Consider the following 12,504-nt stretch of genomic DNA (forward strand, 5'->3'; position numbering starts at 1 on the left):
TAAACATTTGATATGTTTTTTTTTTTTATCGTAAATAAAAAATGGTTTTATGAGATTTAAAAAAATCATTGCATTCTGTGGAATTTACACAGCTTCACATTTTTTTTGGAATTGGGGTTGTACTTAAAATGGAACTTCATCCAAAAAAGGGAAGTTTTGCTTTTTCGTCTTCTCCCCCCCTCCTCTCTAATTTTCGGACATCTAGGCAATCCAAGCGGAAGTTCCACCACCCCTTTCTTTACCCCCAGCCTTCCGAGACATGTCACAGATCCCAGAAGGCTCATTCACAAAGCACAGCTCGGCTCGTGTATGTGCAGTGGGAAGCTGGCTATAAAGCCATAAGGAGTGAAAAACGGGCCCTGGTGAGAAAGGCACTGGATCCCTGGACAGGCAAGTGTCATTTAATTAAAAGTCTGCAGCTACAATATTTGTAGCTGCTGACTTTTACATTTTTTTGTGGGTGACTTTAGATCCTCTTTAATAGCTGCTATTCAAAAGATGTTATGCACTCCATCACAAAACTAGTAACAGGCAGGGACTAAATAACAGCCTTGTCACATAAAACACATTTATGAACATGACAAAACTTTGGCAAAGCAGCATTGTGAATTTACAATTTTTACAGAAAGTGTGTAAGGCTTTTATAGGCTTGAAATATTTTTACTTGGTATTAAAGTGACCCTAAACTTTGGTTAAAAAAAAAAAAAAAAAAACATTCTATTCAAGCATACATTAACTCAAAAACCTTCTATTGCTTTCAGCCTCCTCCAAATCTCTAAATTTCTTTTTTTTTTAAATCTTTTTTTTGTGTTGTTGCTGTGATCCAACTTCCTGTTAGAGGGTGGCTATGTCCGTTCTCCATAGTTCTCCTGTATGTGGGACTGTAGCATGTAGCTACCTTTTCTTTCCTGCTCCCAAGATGGACTAGGGACTATGGGCTTTGTAGTGTGAATAGAGCAGTGCACTTGACTGTAACTAATGTGTACTGCTCGTTCCAAACAGACAGAAGTAAGGGGGAAAAAGGGGAGGTTTGGGAGTTCAAAGAGAAGATTACAAGGAGGCAGAAAACCCACAGTAAGAAATAATTTTATGTAAAATAAATGATAAGGCCAAAGGGTAGTGATGTGTATAGATTATTGTGGAAAATAAGGATATTGTTTCTTGCCACTTAATGAAAGGCTTATTGAAGTAGAATAGCCCAACAAAGTCAAGGTAGCCATTGAGGATGTCAGAGTTATCAGAATGGGTCTCGGAAAGTCAGATTGGTAACTGTCTATTTATATTAATATAATATCAAATATTATACAATATAGTAAGCATATTTGTAGAAATACATACAGGGGAAGGACCTTACCAGTGCCAGTGTGTATGCCTGAAAGGCAAGGTATAGCCAAGGCTCTGGTCTGGACAGGCTAAAGTCCACTGTCGGCTGAGGCCTGGACCGACACCTGGTTCAGCAGGCCTGAGCCAGCCCCTCCCACCCTCTCCACAGCCCAGCACTCCAGTGAGCACTGCAGGGGCAGAGCAGAGAGCCAGTGACTGACAATAATGGCTCTCTGCTCAGAGGGGAGGGGAGAACTGAGCTATCAGCGGTGTTTGATCACTTAGTTCTCACTGCAGAGCTGGCAGGGGACAGATACAGCATCAGAACAATGCTGCATCCACCTTGGTGAGTATAAATGTTTTTTTTTTTTCCTAAGTCCATACTTCTTTTTTTAAGGCTAATTTCACTTTTGGGAACATGTTATACCCAGATAGGTACATGAGGCAGTCATATTTGTGCATTTTTAATACGTGCTGGTTACCAAAAAAGGGATTTTTTTAAGGACATTTCTTGACATAGTTCTGTTGGTAGACTTTGACTGCAAAAGGAAAGAAAAACACTCTTTAGGTGGTGCAGTGTATTCTGTAACTGATCTTCAGGCAGCTGTTGTTCAAGGCTGCAGGCATATGGAGAGTCCTAAAGCTGCCCATACATGGATCAAAATTTTGGCCTATTCAGCAAGGACTGGTCGAATATTGATTCATGTATTGGCACTGTGGTTGTAAAGTCAATGTACCAATTAGCTTCTGTACAACCGCCCAGCTGGAAATTTTCTTCTCGATAAGCAGAATTCCCCCATCCACCTTGAATGCGTGGATGGGGGGGGCAGTTTTTTTTGTTCAACGCGCTGTAGTTGAAAAAAAAAAACAAACAAAAAAAGGTTCCATCTATGGTCAGCGTTCGAGGGAGAACCTAGAAATCAGTGTATAAAATAACTATCATACAAATAAAGCACAGTAACATTGTGCTTTGCCAATGTAAGAAAAAAAAAAAAAAAAACCGCATCAAAAATACTTTCTGGTATATGATATAAATTTGTCTTTCATAAAAAATGCTTGAACTGCCTCACACACAATCAAAGTTTTCTAAATTTTCAAAGCAGGTCTCACTGTGGTTGGTTGCTATGGAGCCATATAGACAGTTCTTATGAAATACACAGAACTGAGGCACAAAATGAATACTTACTAAAAATAGGCAATAGTGTCCCTTTAAAAAGAGAGAAATAGTCATTTCTTTTCATTGTATTGTTGCTTCTGGATGAACGTATCCAAATGAATCTAGCAATACCTGAAATTTGAGTTTTTGCTGAGCCTCCATGGCAGACCTCTTCCACTCTTCCACTTCTTTTCGTAAGTATTCATTCTCATGCACCAGCTTTAGCCTCTCCTCGCTCACACAACTGCTCTCTTTTCTTTCCGACTCCAAAATTTCGTTCAGCTTTTGAATCGTTTCCTGACACCTGGACAACTGCTCTTCAGAGCTAAAAAGAAAAAAAAAAGGACACATGCATATTTTATCCAGCAAAAGATCATTAATACTGCATTAAAAATTCAGAAAGTCAGAACAGAAAAATCAGACAAAATGAGGGGACTTGTCATAATATATTAAAGTAGATTTAAACTCAATGACTAAAATCTCCTGGTTTGGTTTGATGGGTTTATTTTATTTCAAAAGTCATTTTTTAGAATCCTGAAATATGCAGCATTCATAAAAATAATACCAAATGATCCTGCCCCAAAGGTCCTTGTCCACACACTCTGTAAAGCCCCATACAGACACGCAGATCGTCGTCATACAAATGTTTGTCTTTTCTCCCCGGGATGTCGGTGTCTGTTGAAAAGTGCAAAGACAGCACAAGGACAGCACAAGAATTTTGTCCGCAGACTTCAGCTGACTGCAGAAGTGATGTCATGTAATGGTTAACTTTCCCTGTGTTTTTTATTTTCTGAGCATGCCCAGTCTTGCAAATCTGCGGTCTGTCGGCTGATTTCTGTACTGACAGGCAAACAATTGTCTGTTCTGGTGTCTGCAGACAAAAATTTTCATGTTTGCAAGAAAGACTCTTGTCCGCGGATTGTGTGCAGACATCTGTCGGAGGCACCATACTAACACGCATACAATCGGCAGATCTTTCGTCCGCCGACGTTTGTATGACGACGATCTGCGTGTGTGTACGGGGCTTTAATGGTCTCTCTATAGTACTCCTGCTTTGTCACACTGTCATTTAAACCCCTAGTGGGGTGATAACACAGACATGGTCCACCATTGCCACTACAAAGAAGCCAGTACTAAGCAATTATATGAAGATGCTACTGGAGGGAGTGCATGTAGAAAGAAGGAGCTAAATGAGGCTAAAGGAGATGCGCAGCACTGAGCTTTAAAAAAAAAAAGAAAAAAAAAAAAAAGATATATAAAAGCGAAATTAGTATTTACGAAATTGAAGTTGTTTTATGACACACAATGCTTTAAAGACCTAAAGCTGGATATATACTGTTAGCTTTTTTTTCCCATTCAGCCCTAATAAAAACTCAGATTCCTCCACCCACACCAAGGTAGGTGGAGGAATTAACTTTATTCCCGCCGGGACATTGTATTATGACAGCGGGACCTAATACATTGATTATTGATTATTGGTTGCAGCCACTGATCAAGAAATGTTTTCCAGCTTGTCCTCTTGTCTTCTGTTGGGACGACCACACATTAATCGGAATTCAGATGGTCCCTGCTGAACTAGATAAATTCTGATAAATGTATGGCCAGCTTTAGGGGTATATTTATCAATCAGTATTTGTGAATCTCACCCAACGTTCACAGGTTGCTGAAAACATTTGCACAAGGAAGAATCTGTAGTGAACAGTAAACCGCTTCAGCCCCAGAAGGTTTACCCCCCCCCCTTCACGACCAGGCCATTTTTTGCGATATGGCACTGCCTTACTTTAACTGACAATTGCGTGTGACAAACATCGTGTGACGCTGTACACAAATACAATGTCCTTTTTTCCTTTTCTTTTGGTGGTAAAAAAAAAAAAAAAAAAATATTTATTGGCTTGTGCAAACGTTATAGCCTCTACAAACTAGGGGATATTTTTATGGAATTATTATTATTATTTTTTTACTAGTAATGGCAGCGATCAGTGACTTCTAGCGGGACTGCGAAATTTTTTTGGGGACCAGTGACACCAATACAGTGATCAGTGCTAAATACTATGCACCGTAACTGTACTAATGACACTGACAGGGAAGAGGTTAATGTCAGGGGCAATCAAAGGGTTAAATGTGTCCCTAGGGAGTGCTTGTACTGTAGGAAGACAGAGATCCGTGTTCCTGCTTAGCAGAAACACAAGATCTCGGTCTTCTCCTGTCACAGAATGGCGCTCTGCCTTGTTTACATAGGTAGACCAATGTCCAATGGACCCGCTGATTGGCTCCCGCTGTGTCCAAATACATTGGGAGCTGGTTGGCAGCGGCGCACTTGCTTGCCTCAGAACAGGAAGATCGAAAACACATACAGATACGTGATTTCATGCAGAGAGGCCTCCTCGCTGCAGTAGATTTCTTTACGATTTACTAATAACTGATAATAGCAGCCAGTGGGGGAGATTTACTAAAACTGGTGCAGCTGTGCATAGTAACCAATCAGTTTCTAATTTGACAATAAAACCTAGAGGATTACTGGTTACTATGCACAGCTGCACCAGATTCTAAGTGCACCAGTTTTTGTAAACCCCCCCCCCCCCACTGTGTCTGTACTTAGTATATTATTAACCAGTAAAGGACCGCTCGCCGCAGTTATACTGCGGCAGGCAGCCCCTCCTGCGCAAACCAACGTAGGTATACGTCGGTCGCGCCTGCAGCTCGGGGGCTTGGATGCACGGGGCAGGCGGCCCCGATTGCCGCCTGACACCTGCGATCGTTCCCCGCTGAGAGAGAAGGACGGTCAGCTGTTGTAAACACAAATGTGAACCAGCACTGAGTCCTCATGCACACGGGGCGTTTGAAAAAATTAGCTGCAAAGCCAGTTCTGATGTCAGGAAAAAGCAGCTGTAAAAACGTGCTTTTAAAAGCATTTTGTATTGGCGTTGATGCACGTTTTAGCCATGTTTAGCAGCCTTAGCGTTTCGCAGTCTTTCCCTGCCCTCTTCTTTTTTACAACCTCAAATCCAACTACTACAGATTAACGACTTTAAGACCGGAATGATTTGCACCCTTAATGACCAGGCCCTATTTTGCGATTCGGCACTGCCTTATTTTAACGGACAATTGCGCGGTCATGTGACGCTGTACCCCAAATAAAATTGACGTCCTTTTTTTCCCCATAAATAGAGCTTTCTTTTGGTGCTATTTGATCACCTGTGCGATTTTTATTTTTTTTGGAGCTATAAACAAAAAAAGAGCGACAATTTTGAAAAAAAACAAAAAAAAAAACAAAAACAATATTCTTCACATTCTGCTATATGACATTCTCAAAAAAAAAAAAAATGTAAAAATTAAAATATTTAAAATCTTTAAATCGCAATAAGCGTATTTTGATTGGTTTGCGCAAAAGTTATCGCGTCTACTAACTGCGGGAAAGATTTATGTAATTTTTATTGTTTTTTTTTTTTTTACTAGTAATGGCGGCAATCTGCCATTTTTTGCAGGACTGCGACATTGCGGTGGACAGATCGGACCCCTAACTGACATTTTTGACACTTTTGGGGGGACCAGTGACATTATTACAGTAATCAGAGCTAAAAATATGCACTGTTACTGTAATAATGACACTGGCAGGGAAGGGGTTAACAGTATAGGTGATCAAGGGGTTAAATGTGTCCCTAGGGTAGTGATTCTAACTGTGGGGGGGGGGCGTGGCTACTGAGATGACCATAGGGACATGAAATCCTATATAGAAGGATCACATGAGTGTGCCATTGCAATGATCTGTGATCATTTCAGGGAGGACGGTCGGCTGTGTTTACAACAGCCGACCGTCCTTCTCTCTCAGCGAGGAACGATCGCGGGTGTCAGGTGGCAATTGGAGCTGCCTGACACACTCATCGGCTTCCCCGCTGACGATTGGAAATGGGAGCGTGCCGCCGGCGGCGCGCGCTCGCCCCCTAGCTGCCACCAGGTGACCAACGTACCGATACGTGGTTTTGCCTGTAGGAGTTACTCTGCCACCGTATATATAAAGAAACCGCTCGGCAAGTGGTTAAAAACGACTGACGTGCCCCAACACTGTATGCGGCGTTTAGCAGCATCAGGCGTTTTTTTCCAGCCTAACGCTGCTGCTCCAGAACATGCTAGCCCTGGGTTTTTTTTTTACAGCTTAAAAACGCCTATGCCACTAACAGCTCCTAAAAGCCTGTGTGTGCATGAGGCCATAGAATAACATGGAGGGGCGTTTTTAAGCTGCAAAAAAAAAAAAATGTCTGACACTAAAAACAGCTGTAAAAACGCCTTGTGTGCATGAGGCCTAATAATTACAGAAAATATATACAAAAACTATTAAACATTTATATTACCAATTTAATATATGGCCAAAAACAAAAGGCTACAACATTGGCAAGCCTCATTTTGAACTGCCCGCAAACTAGGGTTCATTTTACGGAGGGTAAAAACTTCCTTCAAAGTAATTTGTATCATTTTATTATCCACTGCTTTTCAGTCAGCACACTTTTGTAAGACAAACTACAGACTGAACCTATTCTCCTAAATGGCACCGATCAGCAGGCAGTGATCCATGGGTTCTGCCTAGGAATAATGCGCTAATCAAAAGTGACTGCAGGTGAAATCAGAATGTAATATTGTCATCTTGCAGTTACTAATTCAGTGCATGGAACAATAGCTTAAATGTGTAAGCGCTGATTTGCATCTGATCCAAACTGTGGAGCTCTTTAGGTAGTCTGTGTCGAGACAGAAAAATATGTCCTTTGGAGAATTACAATTGTAACTGCAATCACAACTTTTCAGAAACTAGGCATTACATATAGATTTATGCAGATGGAAAGCAGAAAGCGCTGATAAAAAATTGCAAAAAAAATCTACAGTAGAAAAAATCTACAGTAGAAAAATGAAGAGAGTCGCATAAAATGGATAAGAATCATAAACAGCAGGCTGTAAATGATGGTCTAATCATAGTTATTTTTCTCCTGTGAATAATCATGTTATTTTTGTAAATAAAATATACTACAGCAAACGAAGGGGTGTACACAATGTTCTGATACCAGAAATACAAAGACTACAAAAGCTGTGTGTGTGTGTGTGTGTGTGTGTGTGTGTACACACATATATACATGCTGCTCAAACAAATTAAAGGAACACTTTGAAAACAGATCTCAATGGGGAAAAATATCATGCTGGATATCTAAACTGGTGTGGACTGGGTAATGTGTTACAAACGAAAGGATGCCACATCGTTTGATAAAAATGAATATCATCAACCTACAGAGAGAGGGCTGAATTCAAAGACACCCCAAAAATCAAAGTGAAAACATTATGCAGCAGGCTAGTCCATTTTGCAGAAATTTCATTGCAGCAACTCAAAATTGTACTCAGTAGTTTGTATGGTCCCCACGTACTTGTATGCATGCCTGACAACATCAGTGCATGCTCCTGATGAGATGACAGATGGTGTCCTGGGGTATTTCCTCCCAGATCTGAACCATCGTATCACTGAGCTCCTAAACAGACTGAGTTGCCACCTGGTGGCGTTGGGTGGACCAAAACATAATGTTCCAGAGGTGTTCTATTGGATTTAGGTCAGATGAGCATGGGGACCATTCAATGGTATCAATTACTTCATTCTCCAAGAACTGGCTGCATACTCTCGCCACATGAGGCCGGGCATTGTTCTACACCAGGAGGAACCCAGGGCCCACTGCACTAGTGTAGGGTCTGTCAATGGGTCCAAGGATTTAATCCCGATATCTAATAGCAGTCAGGGTGCCATTGTCTAGCCTGGAAAAGTTTGTGCGTCCCTCCATGGATATGCCTCCCTAAACCAGTCATGCTGAACACAGGCAGCATAACGTTCTCCACAGCTTCTCCAGACCCTCTCACCTCTGTCACATGTGCTCAGGGTGAACCTGCTCTCATCTGTGAAAAGCACAGGGCACCAGTGGTGGACCTGCCAATTCTATGGCCCTGTCCAGCTCTCCTAGTGTAACTGCCTGTCTCCTGGAATTCAATCCATGCTCTTGATACTGTACTGGGAGATACAACGTTTCTGGCAATGGCACGTATTGATGTGCCACCCTGGAGGAGTTGGACTGTATGTGCAACCTCTATAGGGTACAGATATCACCCCATGCTACCGATAAGTGACACTGACCCTAGCCAAATGCAAAACTATTGAAAAACAGTCAGAAAAGATCAGTAGGGAAAAAAAAAGTTAGTGGCCTCCACCTGTAAAACCATTCCTGTTTTGGAGGTCATCTCATCGTTGCCCTTCTACTGCACCTGTTAAGTTCATTAACACCAAAGCAGCTAAAACTGATCAACAACCCCCTCTGCTACCTAACTGACCAGATCAATATCCAAGGAGTTTATTTGACTTGATGCTATACTCTGATTAAAAAGTGTTAATTTTTTTCAAATTTGTGTGTGTGTGTTTTAGATCTTAATGGGGAAAAATATAATGCAGGATATCTTTACGGATATGGACTTGGCAATGTGTTAGGAATGAAAGTATGCCACATCGTTTGATGGAAATGAAAATTGTCAACCTACAGAGGGCTAATTGCAAAGACATCCCGAAAATCAAAGTGAAAAAATTATGCAGCAGGCTAGTCCATTTTACTGAAATTTCATTGCAGCAACTCAAAATGGTACTCAGTAGTTTGTATGGCCCCTATGTGCTTGTATGCAAGCCTGGCAACATCGGGGCATGCTCCTAATGAGATGACGGATCGTGTCCTGGGGTATTTTCTCCCAGATCCAGACCAGGGCATCAATTCCTTCATCCTCCAGGAACTGGCTGCATACTCTTGCCACATGAGGCCGGCCATTGTCATGCACCAGGGGGAACCCAGGACCCATTGCACCAGTGTAGGGACTGACAGTGGGTCCAAGGATTTCATCCTGCTACCTAATAGCAGTCAGGGTGCCATTGTCTAGCCTGTAGAGGTCTGTGCGTCCCTCCACGGATATGCCTCCCCAGACCATCACTGATCCACCACCAAACCGGTCATGCTGAACGATGTTACAGGCGGCATAACATTCTCCACAGTTTCTCCAGACTGTCACATGTGCTCAGGGTGAACCTGCTCTCATCTGTGAAAAGCACAGGGCACCAGTAGAGGCCTTGCCAATTCTGGTTTTCAATGGCAAATGCTAATTGAGCTCCATGGTGGCAGGCAGTGAGCACAGGGCCCACTAGAGGACGTTGGGCCCTCAGGCAACCCTCATGAAGTCTGTTTCTGATTGTTTGGTCAGAGACATTCACACCAGTGACCTGCTGGAGGTTATTTTGTAGGGCTCTGGCAGTGCTCATCTTGTTCTTCCTTGCACAAAGAAGCCGATACCGGTACTGCTGATGGGCTAAAGACCTTCTACAGCCCTGTCCGGCTCTCCTAGAGTAACTACCTGTCTCCTGGTATTTCCTCCATGCTCTTGAGACTGTGCTGGGAGACGCAGCAAACCCTCTGGCAATGGCACATATTGATGTGCCATCCTGGAGGAGTTGGACTGCTTGTGCAACCTCTCTAGGGTTCAGGTATCGCCCCATGCTACCAGTAGTGACACTGACCCTAGCTAAATGCAAAACAGTAGGAAAAGATGAGTAGGAAAAAAACATCAGTGGCCTTCACCTGTAAAACCATTCTGTTTTGGAAGTTTTCCCATTGTTGCCCATCTAGTGCACATTTTGTTAGTTTTATAAATACCAAAGACGCTGAAACTGATTAACAGCCCCCCTCTGCTACTTACCTGACCAGATCAATATCCCAGGAGTTTAATTGACTTGATGATACACTATGATTAAAAAGTGTTCCTTTAATTTTTTTGAGCTGTGTGTGTGTGTTTATATATATATATATGTATATATATATATATATATATATATATATATATATATATATATATATAAATATTTGCACACACACACACTTTGTGTATACATATACATACATATAAACACACACAAACATATATAAATACAGACAGATGTGGAAGATATAAGCTTGATATACAAAATATCAGTGTACGTTAATATGTTGTACATAACCAAACGTGTTTCTATTGAAAGTAATTGTAAAGTTATAATTAAAAAAAAAAAAGTTACAAACATATTATACTTACCTGCTCTGTGCAATGGTTTTGCACCAAGCAGCCCCAAACCTCTTCTTCTGGGGTCTTCGGAGCTGCCCGATCCTGCTTTTCTCTGTCTGCACCCATATATAAGCTCTTGCTATGGAGGCAGATGTGTGGGCTCGATCCCAAGCCAGGCTGTGTGCATCTATTGACAGTTGATCCTGCCCCCACTCCCTACTCACAGGATTTGTATTAAAAGAAAGGGAGGGGAAGGGGGGGTAGGGGGGGGTAGGGGTAGGGGGGGGTAGGGGGGGGGGGAAGTGGGACTTTAGATGAGACTCTTGCCATTGAGTCTCCATCCCTATGTGTGATTAAACAGTAGAGCACATAGTGTTCAAAAATAAATGGGACTTTATATGAGATGTGGACAGTTTACAAATGATGATGTAAATAATAATTCATATACATATGCTGGTAAGCAGAGAAGAGAAGCGAGAGAGAGAAGCGCTGGATAGAGATCAGGGTCAGATAAGTATTTGGGGGGGGGGGGGGATGTTGGGGGAGCTTAACATGAAAGTTTTTTTTTTTTAACCTTAACCACTTTACCACGGGAGGATTTTGCTGTCTTATGTCCAGGCCACTTTTTGCGATTCGGCGCTGTGTGAGTTTAACTGACAATTGCGCGGTCGTGCGACACCGTACCCAAACTAAATTTACGTCCTTTTTTCCCCACAAACAGGGATTTCTTTTAGGGGTATTTGATCACCTGTGCGATTTTTACTTTTTGCGCTATAAACAAAAAAAGAGCGTTTATTTTGAAAAAATAACAATATTTTTAACATTTTTTATATGAAATTCCCCCCCAAAAAAATGCAAAAATCTAAATTTTTTAAAATTTTTGGCCAATTTGTTTTCTGCTACCTATGTTTGGTAAAAAAAATCACAATAAGCGTATTTTGATTGGTTTGCGCAAAAGTTATTGCGTTTACTAACTAAGGGAAAGATTTTTGTCATTTTTGGTGTTTTTTTTTTTAACGAGTAATGGTGGCGATCTGCGATTTTTTTTGCGGGACTGCGACATTGCGGTGGACAGATCGGACCCTTGACTGACATTTTTGACACTTTTGGGGGTACCAGTGACATTACTGCAGTAATCAGTGCTATATATATGCACGGTTACTGTAAAAATGACACTGGCAGGGAAGGGGTTAACTTTATTGGAGAGGGAAGGGTTAATGTATGCCTGGTGCTTACTGACGTGTGTGGGGGGAGGTGACTGAGTGAGTCATGGACAGATCGGATGTTCAGCTATGCTGAACACTGCGATCTGTCACTCCCTGTCACTTAGGAGATCCGCCCGCTCTGTTTACACAGGCGGGCGGATCTCCAAACTAGATTCCCCGACGATCGGGGAAGAGCAGCGGCGATCGCCGCCGCTCCTCCCCTGGCCCGACTCCCGCTGTGAATGAAAACAGCGGGAGGGCGCCTCCGGCGGCGAGCAAGCGCCGCCTACAGGGGGAGGAGTCCAGCGACGTAGTACTACGTCGCTGGACGATAACGAACCACTTTGCCGCAGTAACCTCAATGTGAGCGGTCGGCAAGTGGTTAATGCCAAGAATGCATTAAAGTGGTTGTAAAGCCTAAACATTTTTTACCTTAATGCATTCCTTGCATTAAGGTAAAAAATGTTTAGATGTCAGCATATTCCCTCACTCCCCCTTTTACTTACCTGAGCCCTCATTCAATCCAGTGCAATGCACTTCTGCAGCTCTTCTCTCCCCTCACTTCCGGGTCTCCCTAGCCATTGGCTCCCAGTGCTGTCAATCAAAGCCAGTGACGAAGGTGCGGGTCAATGGACGTAGCAGCGGGGCTCAGGTGCGAGCATGCATAAGTTTTCCCATGGGAAGCAGCTTTCCACAGGAGCACTGGACAGAGGGCCAGGAGCGCCG

The 12,504-nt window shown here is 42.4% G+C and overlaps 1 protein-coding gene across 2 annotated transcripts in view; it reads right to left on the reverse strand.

The window, feature by feature from the left end:
* The window catches only part of SCLT1 (sodium channel and clathrin linker 1), a 365,290-nt gene that overhangs the window by 81,355 nt on the left and 271,431 nt on the right, over positions 1-12,504 (reverse strand). For both annotated transcript variants that reach the window (XM_082270326.1, XM_082270327.1), the window contains exon 18: positions 2,612-2,804. In XM_082270326.1, coding sequence (XP_082126452.1) covers positions 2,612-2,804 — 193 coding nt within the window. The remainder of the gene's footprint in view (positions 1-2,611; positions 2,805-12,504) is intronic.

The sequence above is a fragment of the Pelophylax lessonae genome, assembly GCF_965119305.1.
Source record: "Pelophylax lessonae genome assembly, chromosome: 1".
Lineage (NCBI taxonomy): Eukaryota > Metazoa > Chordata > Amphibia > Anura > Ranidae > Pelophylax > Pelophylax lessonae.